Source organism: Anas acuta, chromosome 4, assembly GCF_963932015.1.
Source record: "Anas acuta chromosome 4, bAnaAcu1.1, whole genome shotgun sequence".
NCBI lineage: Eukaryota > Metazoa > Chordata > Aves > Anseriformes > Anatidae > Anas > Anas acuta.
The window spans coordinates 8,524,139-8,545,179 of record NC_088982.1 but is presented as its reverse complement, the minus strand read 5'-3'; the positions used below and the strand labels follow the sequence as shown (position 1 = coordinate 8,545,179).

The 21,041-nt window shown below is 42.4% G+C and overlaps 1 protein-coding gene across 3 annotated transcripts; it reads right to left on the bottom strand.

Moving 5' to 3' along the window:
* Window positions 1-2,033: 2,033 nt before the first annotated feature.
* On the bottom strand, window positions 2,034-16,723 carry LOC137855517 (NELL2-interacting cell ontogeny regulator 1-like). Of its 3 annotated transcripts, XM_068679700.1 has the most exons (5): window positions 16,595-16,716; window positions 14,119-14,202; window positions 11,458-11,602; window positions 9,543-9,631; window positions 2,034-5,033 (listed from the first exon to the last, which is right to left on the bottom strand). In XM_068679700.1, the coding sequence occupies exons 3-5, from the start codon at window positions 11,579-11,581 to the stop codon at window positions 4,962-4,964; spliced, it is 285 nt and encodes a 94-aa protein (XP_068535801.1). In that variant the 5' UTR covers window positions 11,582-11,602; window positions 14,119-14,202; window positions 16,595-16,716; the 3' UTR covers window positions 2,034-4,961. The 3 variants fall into 3 exon arrangements, with proteins under 3 accessions (XP_068535801.1, XP_068535799.1, XP_068535800.1); XM_068679698.1 differs by lacking the exon at window positions 14,119-14,202 and having other exon boundaries at window positions 16,595-16,723; XM_068679699.1 differs by lacking the exons at window positions 14,119-14,202; window positions 16,595-16,716 and adding an exon at window positions 13,813-13,960.
* Window positions 16,724-21,041: the final 4,318 nt, after the last annotated feature.

The window sequence follows — 21,041 nt, the reverse complement described above, 5'->3', positions numbered from 1 at the left end:
TTTGTTTCTTTGTTTGTTTGTTGAAGTCTGTATTTCCACCCTCCATGGGTGAAATACAATTTGATTTTCCATTGTATATAAAACAAACCATTCTTCAAATGTGCAATATACCAGCTGTCAAAAGGCATTTAAATATTGTTCAGTTCCTCCTTGAATGCAAGAATAAATTGTGCATTAGTTATATTCAGTGTTGTTGGCTGAAAACAAATACATTTCACAAGCTGGATGCTTTATTACAGTGTACATATAGTCCAAGAAGAATTCAAGAGCTGCTTAGGCAAGGAACCTTGTGTATCAAATTTACTGCATGAATGATTTGAAGGTTTGCCCTTTAATGGGGAAGAAAAACAACCCAAACTGCTCAAAGCTTTGAAATTCAATTTATTGCACTAAAGATGGTTTCCAGTGAAATCCTTGACTATAAGCATTCACAAATGCTGGTAACTTTGATTTTGGTCCCAAAGTTTGTGCCCTATATTTACCTGAAGAGTTCCAGAGTAAAACTATTCGTTACATCTTTCGCAGTTGCTCATCTTTTTAGGTTGGGGTTGAGAGCTCAACAGATACCTCATCAAACCTGGTATCACTAGATTTTCACCAGGCTGTGTCCATAAGCCACAAAAATAACAAATTTTGCCAATGTTGTTAACATAAATGAAGGTTGTTTTGCTCAAAAGTAAGTCCAGATTTGACATAGAAATGTACTTTATATTAGCAGATCTTTCCATTAATTTGGACTCGGCACAACTCTGTTATACAAACAAGCTCCTACACTTTCTGCTCATTTCTTAGAAGAGCCACTTAGATTATCTAATAATCACATCAAATTGGCATGCATTAGCACTGCTTTGCACTTAAAGCTAAATAGAAGCTGTGTTTTGTCTCTGCTTTCTCTAACAACGCAAGACCCAAACTGCTTTAATGCAACAACTAACACTTCACAGAGCAAAAACATTCTGCAGTATTTTCACTGTCCCCGTGGTGTGATTTATTCATTTTTCTGTCTGTGCTATCTGCAGGCTTTATCAAAGTCAAATATTTTATGGAGTGTAGAATTAAAACAAAGGACTAGGATAAAAATAAAGTTATAATCTTAAATATATATATGTGTATATATATATATATATATATATATATATATATATATATATGAAAAGAGCAGCAATGCTTAGAAAATACCTAACAATTATATGAAGCTTGGGGCTTATGTTTGCTTGAGCATGAATATTAAGTGTAAAGTGCAGCTATTAATGCTATTATGTTAATATTCAGAGCCCACCCCACCCCAAAACAATAACCTGCATACTAGCCTCCCTTGAAACCTGTGTCCTGCTTACCCCACGGACCAGTGAGCATTCTTTCCAGTTGTTTCGGACTCTCAAAGAAGAGTGAAGCTATATAAAGTAAAATGAGAACATTTCCAATGCTGTTCCACTTCCAGACTCTATTGACAACAAGAACAAGATTGTTTTGCCACTTAGATGACCTGAAAAGTGCAGTATCACATAATTTGATTTAAACAGCAAGAGGTGCTCAAGGCTAATTAACACAAGCTGATGTGTTAGTGGGTTTTCAGCAAGTGCATGTTCAGAGCAGAAATCATAGGATGACAACTGGAAAACAGAGGATCAAGTTGTTACATCTATTGTGGACACTGCCTCACAGCAAAGAATAATTTAAAAATAAAATTAGTATTGTCAAATTGTTCCCACTGTAGCTCTACAGCCTTGACTACCGGGAAAGGAAGCATGGGCAGACCAACACAAGAAATGGAGTATCTGCAGAAATTTGCATTTCTCTTCTCATGGCAGCCATACCTACAATTCTCTTCTTATGTTTTAAGACATTTCTTAAAATTCAGGATCTTGGGGGCCTTGAAAATACTGTCTCTGCCACTCCCCATGGCTCTATGAAGTTATAGCTCGAATGGCAAGCTGGATTAAGAAGATTAAGGAATATCTACATGGAAATTAAACTGCAAACCTCTGCTAAAAAACAAATACTGTGTTTGAAACTAGAGCAACATGCCAGAATATTTTACATTTTGATTTTTATTTAATAAGTTCACAACACCTGAAGGTGTGGTGGCCACCATCCAGTGCTATTAACAACTTCTTTGTCCCAAACAGCTTTCAGTGCAGTCACAAAACAAAAGACAGACCACATAATGCAGTACAGGGAATTAAATGGGACAAGGTGTACAGTGAGAAGGATGCATGCGTGTTCTGATGACCTTATCAAATACATATAAAACATTTTGGATTTAATGGAGATTGTTGGATTTTGAGTAAAAAAAAATAAAATCAAATAACTTCTTATAGGATACTGAGTGGCAATAGTGAGTTTTAAGTATGATGGGAAGAGGTCAGCCTGTTTGTACGAATTGTTTCCAACCCCAAACTTCCATTTTTATTGTAAGGCCATAGGGCAGGGAATGAATGCTAGATAGGAATGGGTTTGTACAGTACAAAAGGAGACCTTAATATCTGCATAATTATATAGCTTATTCCTGGAAGCAGGCAAATGTGAAGTTCCATTTCTTTTGCTTCATAAAGGAGCCCTTACTCCTGGCTTTGGAGCAGTCTCTGCAGTGTACCAGGCTACAGAAGCAGGGCCACTGGCCTACTTAATGGTGCCTGTCCTTGGACAATGGGGAAACCCAGAATTTGAGGCTTTCTGGAGGTGTTTGTGTTGAAGGGATAAAACGTGTGGCTCTCTGGAGCACTGGGAGAGTGCTTCTTTATGAGTTGAGGAAGCAGTTCATTTCTACACATACACAACCTCACCAGACCACGCCAAAGATCCTTGTAAGGCCAGTGTCTTATCATTGTCACAGACCATTATTAAATGTCAGGAAAAGTATAAAACCAGGGCAACTACAGGGGCTTCCTAAAGTGCTGTTAACCTGTAAGGACTTGTGGTTCAGGAACCTTCTGAATGAAAGTTGTCATTTTTATATTTAACATTTTGCCATAGGATTTTCAGGCATGAGTCTGAACAGCCGCTTTTTAAACACATTTAAATTTTTAGGATGAGCAACATTCTGCAATGAGGACTTCTACAACTTAAACACGCAGTAGGTCAAGAGCATCATCCTTCTATTTGCTCTTATCGTGTCACCAGCTGGTTTCAGTTCACTGTGCCCCACTTCTTGCTTGGGAGGTGACAGCAAACAGTTGTTCTCTGGTCACTCATGATTTTGTAAGTTTATATCATCTCCTTCTTCAGCCATCTCTTGTCCAGATTGAAGACTCAAGAATGTTCTTTGTGAGTATGGGTTATTCTAGTTGCCTTCATCAGCAGTTTGCCTGGTTCTGCTGTTTTCTTTTGCTTTATAAAAATGGCCTTCTCTCTTGTCATTGTGTCATATGAAACCCAAACATACGTATTCAAATCCATTAAAAGTTTCTGTTCACTTGCCCAGAACCAATTCTGGTTGCTGGGTGCAATTCCCAGGCCCCCCTGCCAACCCTTTCTGAGAACTGTGTGCCATGTTGGCTGTGTGGGTTCCTGCCCACACCTAAACCAAGCTGGTGAGTTTACAGCACCATGGTGGGCCACCAACGAGCTGAGCTTTGGGAGCTGGCTTTTTACCATGTGCACTCTTCTGGGACTCCCTCCAGGTTCCACTATGGGAACGCTGGCTTCTCAGGTAAAAGCAGGCCCTTACTCTCAGCACCTTCACCAGACAGGGAATGAGATACCGATGTTGCTCAGCACCACGTGCCCTCACCCCACAGTAGTGGGAACACCACACGTTACTCCTGCAGTGCTATCAGTTGGATCTGAGGGGACTGCAGACCTGAGGAGTATCAGGAGTTCATCAGGAGATTCCTGGGCCTAGAGAGAGGCCAGTGCCAGACTGGGAGGGGGAACGAAGGCTGCACTGAGAGGAAAGCCACAGCAGGTCCAGAGCAAAGCAGAGGAACAAAGTCAAGCTAGAACAAGACAAGGAAGACCCAACTGCTAGAAAAGCCAAGAAACTCTGAGAAAGCATTCTGCTATAACCAGGATCAGCTGAAGCCCTGTAAAGGCAGCCCAGCACCTGGCAGAGCAGTATTTGTGTCACCTCTTTCATCCACTCCCATTAAAGTTACACTGGTTTAGTTAAAGAGTTACGCAGGCAGGAACCTTCTTCCAAATTCAACTGGAGAGGTTTTGGCCTTCTGGAAAGGCTGCCAGCAAGGCTGCAAAGTCATGGTCTTATTCTCCTTTTTTTGCTCTTCCCATTTGATCTGCTAGGCTGGAGTTATTTAGAGATATGGTGGGTTAAGAATGGAGTGTCCAGGGAAGAAGGGTAAGAAATTAAAGGTTTTAATTAAAGAAGACAACACTCTTACATGGCATGTCAGAAATTCAGCACAAAGGTATAAGCTGTTTTGGTCCAAGTACAGCACACGTATACCTCCTCGTAACACATACCTCTTTACAGCTGATATAACTACAAGATGCCTGAACGTGGCCACACCACAGACAACAAACAAAAAGGACTTCCATCATCTTTAATAAACAGGCAAAACCTACAGAGACCACAATTACCTGTCTCAATATAATTGGGGAAGTTGCCACAGAGGTATGCTCATATTAGAGACCAAAACCAGCTGCTGCTGTCTCTAGAGCACCGCTGGCCATATTTATCCTGTGGGTTACACTTGGCCAACTCTGATTTAAAAATCAAAGCATGTAAATTTCCCCCCCCCCCCCCCAGTCTAATGCCAAGTAGCAGATTTACCGAACTGAGCCTTTATTGGCAACCCATTGGATATGAAAAGAGGACTTAAAAATAAATAAATAAATAAATAAATAAAAATAACCAGAACAGACAAATACATTAGACACAACCCCCCAGTATCCCAGTACAGTGGGTTGTACGTGCTTGCAACATGAACCCCATAAAGCTGTATTTTATACAGCTGCATTTTAAAAACCGCTGAACAGGTGATACAGTTGGCCTCCTGGATTCAGTTCAGCAGATTTGCAGCTACACAGTCACACAGATTTCTCTTTTCCACCTGAAGAAGCAGAGTTTCTGTCTGTAAGAGGGGGGGACAAAAGCAACATCAAAAACAAAGTGTCAGCACTATGAAACTAATTAGCTCCCAAAGAAAAACCCATTTTACTTTTGTTCTAAGATTTGGGCTTGGTTTTATGAGATGATGCTTATGGTAACAAATAAGAGCTATTGCTTACTGGTCTGCAAAGCAATTTAACTTCTGCATGATTAATTCTCTTACTGACAAGGCAGTACTTCCTGTGACATGGAGAAATTCAGCCTGGTGCATATTTATGTTTTTCTCATTAGTGCATTCAATATGAGTCTTGAAAGTTACACAGAGAAAGTGAGGCATAATTTAACTCTGTTTTAACTTCTCTTGCTTCACTACTGTTGTGGTTAATATGCTGTTAGGGCATAAAAGAGAAAATTAGTGCTGAGCAAGCATATGGAAATCATAGTTCAAACATGTGATGAGATCACTGGCTTTAAAGAAAGGGGTCCCAAACCTGTAAGAACAGAAGCTTGCCCAGCTGAAATGGGGTTCATCCACACCAAGACTGGTGCCTGCCAGCAACAAGGGTGAATTGGGATCTTTCCCACTGAGAACCTTCCCAAGACAGAGCTGGGTATGATCTGAAAGGTCCACAACTTCTCAGCCTACCTGTGCAAGAGAGGGCTGAAAACAGGGCAGGGACAGCACGACTGCCTAAGGGAAATGTGGGAATCCTTCCCCTCTAGCGCACACATGCTTTGCTTTGCTTGTCTGTTTGGAACACTTCTGATTTCAGTAGATGCATGATGGAGCACGGAGCTGCCTGACACCGACATCGTATCTTCATCTATTATATGCAGTCATCTCTGTCTGTCATGGGCTGGAGCTGTATCTGGGAATCAGTCTGATCAGAGAGAACCTCCTTATTGCTCTGGGACACACCAGCTGGGGGAAGTCTACTTGCCAAATTGATCTCTACTGGTGTAACCAGTTGCATGAAAAAGGACATTACCAAGACTACCAGCTCTAAATCCACCTTTATTCTGCCTGCCTTGTGATTTTGGTATGAGATGGGAAGGCCATGTGATTAAAGGCTGTATCTTAAAAGCTGTGATATCTATGGACCCACATCAACGACAGGTCCTTAGAGCACAGCTGGGCATAAACATCTGCTTATAACCTGCCTTCTTAGTACAAGATGAGGCATTTATTGGTGAGTTTCCTTTCCCAGCTGATAACTCACTAAACATAGCCTTGTCTTACTATATTAAACCAGATATCACTTTTGATTATTTCAGCTGCCCTGCAAGACTGGAAAGATCTGATCAGACTTTGCTAATCACCTAAAAGACACTCAATCACCACCTTCTAACCATCACCTTGACATCATTTGCAGTGGTTTGAATAAGGGAGGTTGACAGCATGCCAACAGCTTTGGAGTTAAGCCCCAGGGCTGCTTACCACCTTATATATCTTTAATAACATTTCCAAGACTTTGTTTTTACTTTCATGGGCACATCTAACTTAATGGGCTTTGAATGTTCCAAATAACCACTGACAGTTTAGGAAGAAATAAAGAACAGAATGAATGGCAGTAAATACAGCTTTACTGACTGTTTTGTGAGCATGATCACAAAACCATTTACACAGAGATTGGTTATTATCCCCCAGTGGGTTAAAGCACATCAAAGGGAAAAAAAAAAAAAAAAATCAGGGCAGGGCTCAGACTCTCAACCTACAAAAAGAGATCTAAGTTCCAGCTAAAAATGCAGTTTCTCAGCTTTTTTAAGGTGTAGCACAATGCCCACTGGTTAACTCTGAAAAATGGATTGGGATTTTGAAAGTGTTTATAGCACAGACATACAGTGAATCGTGTAGCCCACGGACAGGCTTTGTCTTATGGGAGTTGTTTTATCACCTGCTTCCTGCTGGCCTCTGTCTCGAGCAGCTTGCTAATGCAGTAGGGAGCTGGCTGGGGGCTGGTGGAATGGTTTTGATGGTAACAGCTCCCTCCCAACAGTAAAAGAGCCCTCTGCTAGTTCATGATCAGAGCTGCACCTGCCAGGTACTGCGCTTTGGTTACGTGAGTGGAAAATCACAGGTATTCCTGTAAAAGATTGCCTAGAGTTGGTTACTGCTGTTAAAACAACTAATCCATCTGGCAGCCTGCTCCCAGAGGCAGCAGCAACAAAAGCAGTATGCAGAGGTGGCAAATAGATCTGGTATCTGCCCAGGCAGCAGCCAGCCTCTCAGAGGGGCTGGGACCCTTCTCTTACCACATGAGTAAAAGGCAGCCAGTCTGTCAATCAGTAAAGGATCAGCACACCCGTGTAGGTTACAGGCATTTCTAGTCCTGTAAAAGGAAGAGGATATAGCCTATGGCCTACATAAAACACTGCGTGACCTATGGTAGAGTCAGTTTGCTTTGTCAGACACCATGCAGATCAACACAGAGCCAAATTAACTGTGAAACCTCTGAGTTGTGCAATAAAATGATACCGTCTCCACTGTGCTGAATTGCATAGTGAGACTAGCAGGAGGAATTAAGTGGGAATTTTCTCTCTGAGCTTTTGGGAATCCCTCCCCCTCCAACACAGTTAGGAGCTGCTTAGTCATCATCTAAAATTCCTGCCTGCAAACAAAAGGGAGTTTTTCAAGGAAATGAGTGTCTCTAGTGGGAATATTAACAAAGGGCATTGTATTTTCGGGACAGCAACATTTGCCCCACTCAGCAGCAAAGCAGACCAAAATAGTCAAACATAAAATATATATGTGGCTGAAAGTAATTGTCCTAAAACTCCCAGTTTGCATCAAATTGGGCCACAGAAGAATAATAAAACTAAGTACTGAAACAGTGTAGAAGGCAGTTATATGAGCCAAGAAGTCCTCAACTATTAAATATTTCCATGCCTTTTGAAGATGTAGGCAGAATTCCTAGCTTAGTGACTAGAATAGGCCTGTCCTACCCAGAGGCCTTCAAGGATCTCAATATGGCCTCAATTATTTAGATTTTAAAGTGGCAAGGAAGTGATAGATTTGTAATGAGAATTTATCATGGAGCCACATTTTCAGCCTTGTCAAATCTACAGCTGCAAAACTCAGCTATAGGACATTCCTCTCAGCTGAGCATTTTTATATCCTTGTTTCCTCTCCTTGGCTGTCTTTCATTTTTATTTTTACTTTTAGATATTAAAATACAGTTGCTGTTCTGGGGGCTATGCAGCTCAGTCTTCATTGTTACCATCCAGCTTTGGATACCTTTATTTTATAAAGCTTTACGCTTGGTATGAAAGCTGTAGGTGTCACAAAGGTCACTGCCATAGCCAGACAACCAGAGAAGATTTTAGTAGTTGAGATATTTTTGAATCAAGATTTATAAATTCTAGCAAAAAGTTGAAAAGCTTGTAACAGAAGGAAAAGGTGTGCTAGAACCACTTTTCAGCACAATCTGAACATCCTGTTTTGGCTGTATACAGTACTCAGCAGATGTATGCATTAACAGGATTTCTCCATGAAGGAGCCCAAAATACATCTGACCTGTATTTATTGAACAGATTTTGTTTAACTGTAAATCTGCTACATACTAATTTGGTTCTGCTCGAATGTTTGTTTCTTATAGTACATCACAATTCAAGGCATCTTTATTCCTACAGCTGCATTTTCATCCAAATGTCATGGACCCTGCTTGGAGTTACTTCAAACCATTCTTCAAAAATGCCAGTTTGCAGGCTTTGAACTGTGAATGACCTTGTCCATAGATAAGAATAGCAAAAAAGTTTGAGTGCCTTCTGCTGAAAAAATCTGTGCAAGAGTGCAGATATAGCACTTTAGCAAAAGTGTACATGGGAGGTAGGGGAAAAGATACCCTCCCAAGACACTGCTATCTGACAGCAGCTGGGATACAGCTAGTCACAGATTGCAGGCTGCAGTAGCAAGAGACAGATTCAACTTCACTCACAGAAGGAAGATACCAACCTTGGCAAATTCTCCACTCTGACTGCAAGCCAAACAAGTTTCATCCTCAATGCTGCTCTACTTTGTGGTATTTTTCATCATTATGGAATCAGAGCAATGTGAAAAATATCTATGAGATGATGTTTCCTCCCTTAGCCTCTCCCCAGGGGCAGAAGCATGTTATTTTATTTTAGTATGTTTTTTTTTTTGTTTGAGCTGACTCTCATTTTCGGTAATAAATGTAAATGATGCTGTGACCTTACTCCCTCTGACATAAACACAAGGGTGTGCACTCAGCATTTGGAATGAGAACAGCAGTGCTAATGGCTCTAACTTGGCCAAGAGAAGGATAAAGAGCTAAGGACTGTCAGTTCACTTTTATAAACTTCCTAGTTTCTCTGATAACGTGATAACCCAAGTGAGAAGAATTCCACATTACTGACCAGAGAGGTGAGATGTAATTACCCAGCATCACCTTAGAATATAGGACAGTACAGTTCAATGACAGTGTCTTGTGCAAAAATCATACAATTTATCTACTCCTACCCACAGCACTTTCTTTCATATTAAGAAAAAAAAAAAAGTTGAATGTTTCCTTACCCGTGTGTCTAAATTATACGCTGTCTTCTTTAAATCCTGTAGAGCCCTCTGCATGAACTCAAACGCATGGCAATCAACACAGGGGCGGCCTAGGAGAGCATTTAGCAGAGAACATAGCATGAGCTATTAAGAAGGAGTAAACAGTGATCTTGAGCATGATGAAGAACTACAGAAAAAGGTCCACAATGAATACCGATGTATGTACTCTTACACAATCCAGGTTTTTGCAAAATGGACCATCACGATGGACCATCCAACGTCTCAGTGGCAAAAGAATTACATTAACAAATTTGCATTAAAAATATCATGTTTTCTTCCCTTTTCTTCCTCCTTCACTGCTGTTCCCTTCGTCCTCCTATATCTCTTCTCCTCCCCCTTTCCACTATCTTTCTTCTCTTGTCACAGTTCACAGAAGTGTGGAAATGCTAAACCCATAACTCGAGTCCTCCATTTTGTTCCGCTAACCCTGACCACATGCTCAACCTCATCTTCTCTAAAGATGATCTCTACAACCACGGTCCTGTTCCCAGGAAAAATCTGTCTCCTAATCTCACAAATTTGAGCATTAAATAGAAAGCTAATGGAATACAATTGAGATCGTTATCACTAAGACAGATCACTAGGACTCCAACTTTGAATATGATACAGCTTTGTCAAAAGCTAGTGAAGCAAGCAGCAGATAAACACAATGCCCTGTGATTAGAGGGCACTGCTGATAAACAAAACGGCTGCATTTTGGAATAATTGCAGTGTTTAAGATATCTAGATAATCCACACTTAAAGTCACAAGGCTTGCTTTGCTTGATCATCATGTATCACAAAGCTGCTCTGTAACAAATAGCAGTACAGAGACTGAACAAATCCAGACACGATAAAATGTCTCAGAATCATCAGCCTCTACACATGCTCTTATTTGCTTCTCAGTGGCTGTGCCTCTCTGACAACTTCATAGGCAATAACTGCACAAGTGAGGAATTCTGAGCACAGGCTTAGCTTGCTCTTTGAAGTATGGTAAGGAAGAAAGGATAAAACCTAAAGTAAGGGTATCCTGCAGTGTCTGTCAGCCTATTCTGCAAACACTTGATACTTGACTGATTACTACATGCCTCTGATAAGCTGGCCTCCAGCTCATGACCTGTGTGCTAACCAGCAGAGAGGGATCCTGGCTGCGGGAGAGAAGGAGTCTGCCAAATTCTTTAACTGACGAGGGAAAAGAGAAAAAAAAAAAAAAAAAGGAAAAAAAAAAAAAAACACCAAGCAGCACTAAAGACTTCCTCTCCCATCATTATACTACCACCCAGCCTTAGTGTTATCATTTATGCACCAGACAAAAGGAGAGGACAGCACTTTCCACACCAACAACTTGATGCATGGACCTGTCATTATGTTTATGACATAAATTAAACCCAACACAGATTAGCAAAGGAGAATTAGGTGGTTGAAGGCAGCAAGGCTAAGAGCTGACAAGTTGTGCTTTCTTGGCATCTTCACTGTGAAATTTTAAAATAAAAAGTACTGATTTCATCAGACATTACCAAGAATGAAAGATGTAATGAGGGGGCAACATCAGTTGAAAAAAGTAAGTCTCAAGAATGTCTCTGAAAAGCAAAGAGGGTGACTCAAGGCATAGAAAAAGCCAACACAATGAAAGGGCTGCACAAAATACAAGGTGCAGAACATTGCCAGATTTCAGGTTCAGCAAGACAGCACCAGGCAGGAGACAAGAATAAGAAACTAGAGAGCCTTGGATGCAGGAGGAAACCAGTATGAAAGTTCAGGTTGTGGCTTTAAAACAACATAAGTAAGACATTTCCAAAACAGTTTGAATTATTTGGAGAAGCTTCAGTGATGTGGTGTCCTGCAACATTAAAGCTACAGTACAGGTTGCGTGAGAGGACTGTAGGGTGGTACATACTTTCAGCTGGTATGGCTGTTCCTGCTTCTTGATCAGATCTAACAGGCTCCATGAGGAGTAGTGCAGCCACAAGAACGAAAGGAACTGTAAGGACCACTCTTCTCAGAAGGCAGGGTGCCAGCATCTCGGGAACGGGTGCTTCTCCCTTTATCAAGAGACACAAACAAGTCAGGGAGGAACATTATAGATACCAGGGTTTTGTTACAAAGAACTTTATGTTCCTGATAGCTAAAGCATTGTCAGACTTCCTTTAAAAGAAAAAATAATAATTAAAAAATAATAATAATAATTTAAAAAAAAAATAAAAAGGCAATCAGAAGATCTATAGCACAGTCAGCCGTTCTCTGTACTTTTCCAATACTGCACGTAACACACATCTGGGAGAGAATGTCCCTAGACATGGAGGAGAAAATTAGAAGTCCCTAGACAGCTTTTATTTTTGTGTGAAAGCCAGGGTGCCAGAAACTTTACCCACTCTGTGACTCCAGTCTTTTTTTCTAACTGTATGAACAGAGACCAGCACATGAGTTTGGGCAGCTGGTCCACTGTTAGACCTTGAGATCAAGCCTCTAAGGATTATAGAGCTACCTGAAATGGATCTCTCCCTCAAAATGAGTTTTTTACCCACTGGCTTGCTTTATTGGTGTATCATCTATTCACTAGAATAATAACCAAAGCTAACCACTATCATTAACTACACACAACACTGATCATAAAAACTTACTCCATTATGAAAATAGCTGAAGGAAAAGACTTTTGTTAAACTTCTACAAATTCATAGGCAGAGTGGTAAATAATCAAAAAAGTTTCCCTTCCCGATCTGAGTTTCAGATTGTTTGCAGCCATCCATTTGTTCCTGAATATCACAGCCAGCCCACACCATGTCCGGACAACAGGTACAATCTGGTCCCACAACACCCACCCTTTCGCACAGAGGTAACGTGTTTGATAAGTACATAGGCTTCAAATGAAGTGTTTTCTTGATCCAACAAGTAAACTGTTCAGATCAAGAGGAAACACAGAAAACTTGGATTGGTTTAAGCTGCAAATGCCTATTTGAGATTTCAATCACAAGCCTCAAGCATCCTGGCGAACTACTAGGGTGGTCCTTAGTTCAGCCAAGTTTACCTTCCGGTCCTGTTTGTTCAAAGGAAAGAAGAAAAAAAAAATCAAATAGGGTTGTAAAAACACAATAAAATCCACATGAAGATTTTCTTTAGCTAAGTCCAGGAAAGCAGTACAAGAGGCTGTTTCTTCCTGTTTTTGAAGTACATATTAATTGAAAGATGTTGCACAAGAATGTCAAACCCACATGTGCTGAATGCAGGAGTACAGCCTTCTCCAGAACAGCCTGTATTTCACATTTGGAGGTGTAACAGAGGGAGGCAGGAAGGGAAAGGTTTTTCCTTATCTTGCCACAACAGAATGAAACGAGGCTGCTCTTCAATACGTGCAAAGCCACTGTTTCAGACACAGCTAATTTTGCACAAACACTTGCAGCATGTGCAAACCAGCAATTTATCCAGGAAAGGTGAGCATTACACATCTCCTTTCTGTGCACTTCAATCTACATGTAAGGACAGGGATGTTTCAGAAGCAAGAAATACACATGCACAGAGTCACAAACACATTTGGGCCCATAGCAAGTAACACATCTGGTAATGTAATTCCTGGAACACCAGAACTGGGTTTCCTATTCCTCCCACTATTTAGAAGTGATCTGATGTGATGTTTTTTCTTATTCCTTCAATCCTTAAAATAAAGGAATTTAAATCATAACAAGTGGCTTGTTGGTTTGTGTTTTTTGTTTTTTTGTTTTTTTGGTTTTTTTTTTTTTTTTTTCTGTTTTAGTTAATGGTGACCTGTGATCAAAGCAAGTACAATCAAAGGCACGAGGCTTTGCAACAGGATGCAGCAGAGTGTTTCTGAGTAACAGCACGTCAGGATAACACCAGCCTCCTTTGAAAGTACCTAATGCAGAAGCCTGCTGGTCAGTAGGACGGGAGGCTGTTCTCATTGTGGACTACCAGTGCTATAGAGGTTCAGAAAACAAGGCGGATACTGTTAAACTTTTTCAAGGTACCTTACACGTTGCCCACCCCAGCCTCAGCTCAGCTTCACACGTGAGCCCTGCTGCAAAATAATTGCTCCCTGAGTGCAGCCATCACCTCAGGCCACATCTAAGTCCTGCCTCCTAGGAATATTGTGGGAATTTGCTATCTGCAAGGAACAATCACGACAGGCTTCCAGGGTGGTCTCTCGCAGCAATGCATCTGGGAACGGAGACAGATGTGTGCGAGGTCTTCTGTGAAAGAGAAAAGTCACCCCCTCCAACAAAGGAAAAAAAATCGGTACCTGATCTCTCTCTCGCCTTTGTGATGCTCTCTTTGAAATGGCCGCTGCAAACTGCTAACAGAACAAGTGCAGCTTTTCTGAGCATGTGCACTGTCTCTTTTTAACCTTCCCTGAAAGAGGTTATTACTATGGGGAGATTTCTGCCATGGCAACAATGCAGAGCACTGCAGCACACAGCACAGATTTAAAGAGGAACAGGCTGTGTCTCCTACGGCTGGGGAAGGAGGTTTCTGCTTTGACACGGGAGTCTCGGCACTGACTGACCTGCTGTGGGTACGGTTTTTTAAGCTGGGCCATTTGATTCACCTTTCTTCATGTCCACAGAGTGGTTTTCCCCCGGTCTGCTCAGCTGGATGTGGTGTCTGATTCGAGCAACTTGCTCTCTCGTGCCTGAAAATAACCATGACGAATGACACCTGCGTTATGGGAAGCAAGGGAAAGCTATAGGATTGCACTCGGGAACTGCAGGGCATGTCACAGCTGAGGTTTTGGTGAAGGCCAGGAATTGTTCAGCCCGTCTGCCATGGGAGTGGTTCTGGGTTACAGGGGTTGTACCACTTGTGCCTGGATGTTTCCGCGATCCCAGGCTCAGAGCTGTCAGAAACAGCTGCAAGTGTGCAGGCGCTTAAACTCCGTGGGGGGCCCTGAGTCTGAATTCAGAGCACACCTTACCCCCATTTTCCAGCCTGTTCCCCTCCCAAGCCTCACCAGCTCCATCCTAAAGCACACTGATGGCATTCCTGCTGAATGCATACAGGAGCGGAGCACAGATCACAGAGTGCTTCTGTCAAAGCAAAGCTGACTTCAGGGGTCTCATCTCCTCCCCAAAACACACTTCCCACCACAAATGAGGCACTGCCAGTTGGTGTTGAAGAGAGAATGAGCGCAGCTGAGGGCAGGCGCAGTGCTGGGAAGCATGAACAGCCCTTCAAAGGGGCTGTGCCCTCTGTTTGCTTTTAGCCAGTTCAATAGGGACTCGGTCTTAAATGCTCTCAGGGCAAAAGCTGGGGGCACTCAGCCTTGGGAAGGTCAGGCACACAGTCTTTGCCATCAGCAGAATTATGACTAAATTGCTGGCTAACATTTTTTTCTTTTCCATGTGCTCTAAATCCCATCTCTCCTGTACAGCCCTAGGGGAAAGTTTTGTTCCCATTAATTCAACTTTTGAAGTCAGATGCTCAGATTTCCGATTTCTCAGTGTGTAACTCTGGTGTGATGCAAAGTTACTGCATCTGTGAGCAGTGTCAAGGGAGGATTAATGATAGAGCTTCCTTTCTTATACATCACAAAAACAGAAGGAAGGGGAAAATATTTTTTAGAGGCTGTTCTTTTGGGCAAACAAGATCTAGCATTGGTCTTGCAGAGATAACCATATAGGATTTGGTCTGATTAAGTATCTGCCTATACACAAATTACAAATGCAAAACTTTATTCATGATCACTGGCAGCCATCTAATCTCACTTCTTGGCCTGTCTTCCTGATAAATAGCATACATACACACATATATACATACATACGTGCCTTTTCTTAACCTGTGCTCTTGATCATTCCCAGCAAATCTTATTCTCCCAAGTCCCATCCTTTTTCTGTCACAACAGGAACATCTAGCAGTGAGCCACTGGTAGCTTGCTTGTTATCCCTGATTTATTTTTCCAGAGCTTCCGACTACTTACTAAATTTTAAAAAAAAGATAAATCTGCTTTTGTCATTCCTAGCTGCCTTGTCCAAAATCTACTTGTCCTGCTTCCTTTTTGGCGCTTTCACCACATTTGCTCTTTATTCACCTTTCCCCATTCTGTACCAGGTTGAGCACCACGTTCCCTCTTCACAGAAGCTCGTGTTTTCTCAAATGAAAAAATATCAGTTTACCAAAGTGGAAGCTTTCCACAGAGGAAGAAGACACCCCACTTAAGGATATTTTCACTTGAAAAAAAAGTTTAAAAAAAATCATTTGACATTTCAAATTGATCATTTCTGGCTTTCTGCTTCAAAATTATTTCCTTCTTAAACCTACGCTAAACAGAGTAAAAATACATTTCATGCTTGGTTAATGAAACCGAAGAGTGGGAGCAGCTCTTACCTTAAGGGTATTGGAGCCCATCCCCACCAGGACGGTACAACCACGATAAAACCTTTCCTAGTTTTACTTCCCTCTCGCAGGAGGCGTGGGTGGTGCAGATGCAAGCCCTAGGGTACCCAAAACTGCAAGCACACACCAGGACTGGGGTGGCACAGCAGTGCTCAGTGGGGATTTTGCTGGCTGTGCCCGAAGCTGCAGTGATGGTCACGTAGCAGCTCGGGCTGAGTGTGAAAAGTGACATTTGGGTGGAAGCTGGAAGGTCCCAGCTCCCCTGCTGCCCTGCGGGGATCATTCATGAGGTGAGCAGTGAGATTTTATAGTTTCTTTTTATGATGAAGTCGAACGTAATGGATTTCTGTTCGAGATCCCCAGCAGCTAGAAAACATCAAAGCAGTGCTTCTGAGATTTCAATTTTTCATCTTGATAGCACATGTTTTGATACTATAAATATTTCTGTGGGATTGGGAGGAAAGCTTGAGCCTTTTCGTCTAAGCCTCTTCACTGCTTGGTCTCTCCTTGGCTCTTAAATCTAATACTCTGTCATGGCAGAAAACTTTCTTCCCTCACTAAAGATAACAGATTCTGTCACTTCTCCTGCAGACACTTCCATGCTTTCTCACAGCCTGCCCTCTCAATCACGGCAAAAATCTCCCCACGAAGGTACCATCTTGTCCTCCATCAGCCCCCCTTTTCAGCTTTACCTCTGCCATGAATCCTGCGGAGTGCGGCCACCTGGCAGAGCCTGGGGAAAAAGCTGGCTGCGACTGCTGACGGCATGCAAATGTGCTCGTTATACCAATATCACACTGTCTCACACCTCTCCCCGGCTCCCCCCTCGTCGTCCCACCTCAACGCCAGCCTGCGAACGCTGCAGGGCAGGCGCCGTGTTTGCACTTGTTGGCGCAGCACCGCGCGGCTGGAGTGTTGATTGAGGCTCTCGGGCAGATGCGAGGGATAATGATGCCAAACTCCCTCGTGCTGATCGCTCTGTCCCGCTCTGATATCCGAGCTATTTGCAGAGCAAGCCTCTTATTCTTCTTCCAATTTAAAGCTCCTGGGAAGTGTCAGAGTGGCCAGAATGAGAAACAAAGCCTTACTTTGTTCCCTGAACAGGTCTTGCATGTGTTGGTAGCAGCAAATAATTGAAATGGTCCTTACTTCCACTTTCCCCACCAGTAATTTTAGGAATGATCTCCTTGTCAGTGACTGCGATTCCTGCAGTCCCTATCTGTCCAATTATGGCTCATCTGAAATCCCCAAAAGTCTTGAGTCTCAGTGCAGCCCAAGTCTGGGCTCGTGTCCAGTTCTGACTTTTCCATACGGCTCTCGGGGAGTCCTGCCCTGTCAGAACTGCTTACTGCTTTTTGGATGAGATGCTACACTGAGGTCAAATCTTTCAGCTTCTCTCTGGGAGCTGGGAACCATTTAAAGATCTCAAGGTAATTTTCAAGACGGGTTAGCGTTTAGCTGAGCTATCCTTGCCTTGCACCATCCCTATCCACTCATCTTTGGGGAAATAAACTGTGTTCCAAGCTGTACTTGAGCTGTTTGTAGGTACATAATAACTGCAACTTTAAGTAGTTTGCTAAGTCCACAGAGATGTCTCAAGTACTTTGCAGCAACTGTACAAATACCAATGCATGTGAATGGGCTATGCGTTGAACTGGAGGGGAATAAACTGCTATTTTTCCAAGATTCCCATTCTAGAACCAGACTTCACAGTCCAGAGGCCTTTTCTAACACAGGTTACACAGCCTTCTCTTAACTGAGAAGCAGTGCAGCACTAGCCAGTTTCCTTGAAGTGGCTGCTTTGAAAAATAGCAACTGAGGAAACTACAGGAAATGAGATTGGTGAAACTGGAAGGATAAAATGACCCTTTCTGTCCCCAAAATTATTTGTTATCCAAAGTTATCCAAGGATGCTCAAGCTTCAGAATCCAGAAGACCCATAGTCGGGGGCTCCAAATTCATTCCCTGCTCTAGAAACCAACTCATTTGCAGCCAGTCACCTGAGACTGATCCAGGGTGACTTGTGACAGCAATACCCGGATCTCATTAATGGTTGATAATTTTGACATTAAGATCTCTGTGACTCAATGGCTTAAAGATGGATGCATATTTATGTTTGAAAACAGCACAGAATCATAGAATCATAGAATGGATTGGGTTGGAAGGGACATTAAAGATCACCTAATTCCAGCCCCCTGCCATGGGCAGGGACACCTCCCACCAGACCAGGCTGCCCAAAGCCCCATCCAGCCTGGCCTTGAACACCTCCAGGGATGGGGCAGCATCTTTAACTTGTGTTCATTTTTACAAGATATTGTAAGCTGACATATGGCTTCTCCTTTCTACAAATTTTCTCCTCTTTTTTACAATTACAACACTACAAATTGCAAGCTGGTTAGTACAGTATTATTGCAATGTTACACTAACCAGGGCTGCAGTTACCAGCTGAAGGTTTACCCATCTATTCAAAATGTCCTGTGGATGAATTCCTTATTTGTGGATGAGTGATGTTTTTAGACACTGACCGGTAACAAGAGAGCAATTAATATTCCTTAAGTGTCATTACAATGGTCACCATCTTGGCTGAGATGCTGGAGAATAGCCAGAACCACCACTGTTCATTCACTGTCCACTCCCAACGCCAGTTAGAATACAGTGGTAGCTCATGTCCCAGCAACATCAAACTCATCTTAAGAAACACCATGGCAGTCCTGCAGCTCTGAGACTATGCAGAGTACATTCTAAGAGAGCTCAGAACAAATCAATCTTGTCGAAGGCAGCTACAGAAGAAATATGTTGAATCCAAAGTTGGATCAGAATTAGGAAATGCTGCAACAGTTTCCTCTTCATAAATTCAGCAATCTCCTGGGAGGCTGAAATGCTGAAATGCTCCACTAGAATGCTCCCTTTTCTCCTGAACTCTTTCTAATCTTCACATCTACCCACTTTAAAAGCAACAAAAATCCCTGCCACAGGCGAAAACATGTATTGTAAGGGGATGAGGATGTTGAAGGGAAACAAAGATGCCACAATGACAGGGGCATTAGAAAAAAATCCTCTAAACCAGATGGATATACTAATAGAGAGCAGAAAATCTTAGAAAACTGACAAGCCGGGAAAAGCATGAACAAAAAATTATAAGCTGTCCATCCATACAAAGAAAAGGCTTCTTGTACTTCCAGCTTTCCCTACAGAAGGACAGAGATCCATCTATAACTCAGCCACCAACACAAGAAAGAGATAATGATAAATTGAATCTTGCCAAGTAGTTTGAAGGACATGTGGGGAGCAGACGTACAGGTCAGATTGGAGGTAGATCTTTTTTTGTGGAGAAAAGAGCAGGTATGGTCATGGGAGATGCAGACAAAAGTATCCAGGTGAAATTAACATAGCTGCAATGCAACAGTGGCAGAAGATGAGAAAGTGGGTTGGGTAGGGGAGAGACAAAAATGCTATTTTGGCTGGAAAAGTGGAGGAGAGATCCATTTTCTTATATGTTCCAAGTCCTCAGACAAGATTGGTATAGTTGTGTTTGACAAGAATGCTTTATATCTGGTGTTGAACGAGAAATATTTTTTTTTCTAGACTTTCTCAAAAATGTCAACAGTGATATACAGCACTCTGAGGAAGAAGCAGATATCCTGACTTCAAAGGTCTAGAACTGATCCATGGATGACAAAATGCTGCTGCTGTGGGTTAACACTGCTATCCAGCTAAGTGCTACACAGGCGCTTGATCACTTCTTCATGCCCAGGGGGACAGAGGAAAGGAAGACTAAAAGCAAGAAGAACTTGTGGGTTGAGATTAAAATTACACAACAAGTTAAGAAGAAGTAGAAGAGAGAGAGAAAACAAAGCAAGTGATGCCAAGGTGATTGCTCGCCACCTCCCACAGGTAGACCAATGTTCAGCCAGTTCCTGAGCAAAAAGATTGCTAACTCCTAAACCTCACCTCCACCCTCTTAATAGCTGAGCATGATGCCATTTAGCACAGGACATCTCTAGTTTGTTCAGGTGATCTGCCTTGTAGTATCCCCTCCCAACCTCTTGTGCAGCCCCCAATCTATTCACTGGGGAAGCAGAGAGAAACAGGCGGCCTCCACGCTGTGCAGACAGTGCTCAGCCACAGCTAAAATATTAGTGTGATACCAGCGCTGATTTTGGTCACAAATCTACAACACAGCACCACAGGAGCTGCTGTGAAGAAAACTAAATCCAACACAGCCAAACCCAGTACAGTTGCTTAAGGGACATTAGGATAACACATCATAAAGAATTGGATGCCATCATATAACTTTGCTGCATGGGGTATTCTGCAGACATGTCCCCTTACTGTGGCTTCTATGGATTACTGTTTTTAGAAACGTAAACCGCAGTGAATCAGGAGAAACAGGATTTTCACTGTTATGCTGGAACCCAGAACTGTCAGAAAGCCTTAAGCATGTCTGTCTGAGAGGCGAATCTGCCTGCCAAAACAGCTGAACGCTCCTTCCAAAACTCAGCACTGACTGAGTGGGAAGAGGGCAGATGCTTATACAATTTTAATAGCTTGAAAGAGTGCTTATGTTTAAAAGTAGGAGCAGGTTATTTACGGTTCTGCCAAATTTTCAAGGTGAGGAGGAAGAGAAATCATTGAATGGGTTCTTAGAGGTGTGCTCAGGACAGTGTAGCAGTTGAGAGAAACGGAAAGCAGTATTTGTCAGCCAAGCTCTTCCCTTTCTTACTTTGCCCATGCTCCTTTCACCTTTTCCTCATCCCTTACACAGCTTCTGCTGTAATTACTCTTTCTCTTAGCTCTTTGTCCACTGTTAGACACCCTTTGTGTGTCAAGCCCTTGATACTCTCCTGTGAGGCCTAGCTGCAGTGTGCAAACACTGATCCTTGGCTCAGGCCATTGACCGAGTGCAGTGTTGAGAACCAAAGAAAGAGCTGTTTGTGCCCCTCTCCATCACTTTACCCCTCTGCCAAACTGTTATTGCTCTCTAGAAAGATGGGTTGTAGTTGATAGTTTGGCATACTATGCCAGAATGGATTGGAGTGCTTAGTAAAGGCCAACGTGGAGTGTCAGTGAATGACTACGAGCTCATCCCATCTGCCAGAAATAGCATCAGCTCAGCTGGCATTCTGCTCCTAACATGGT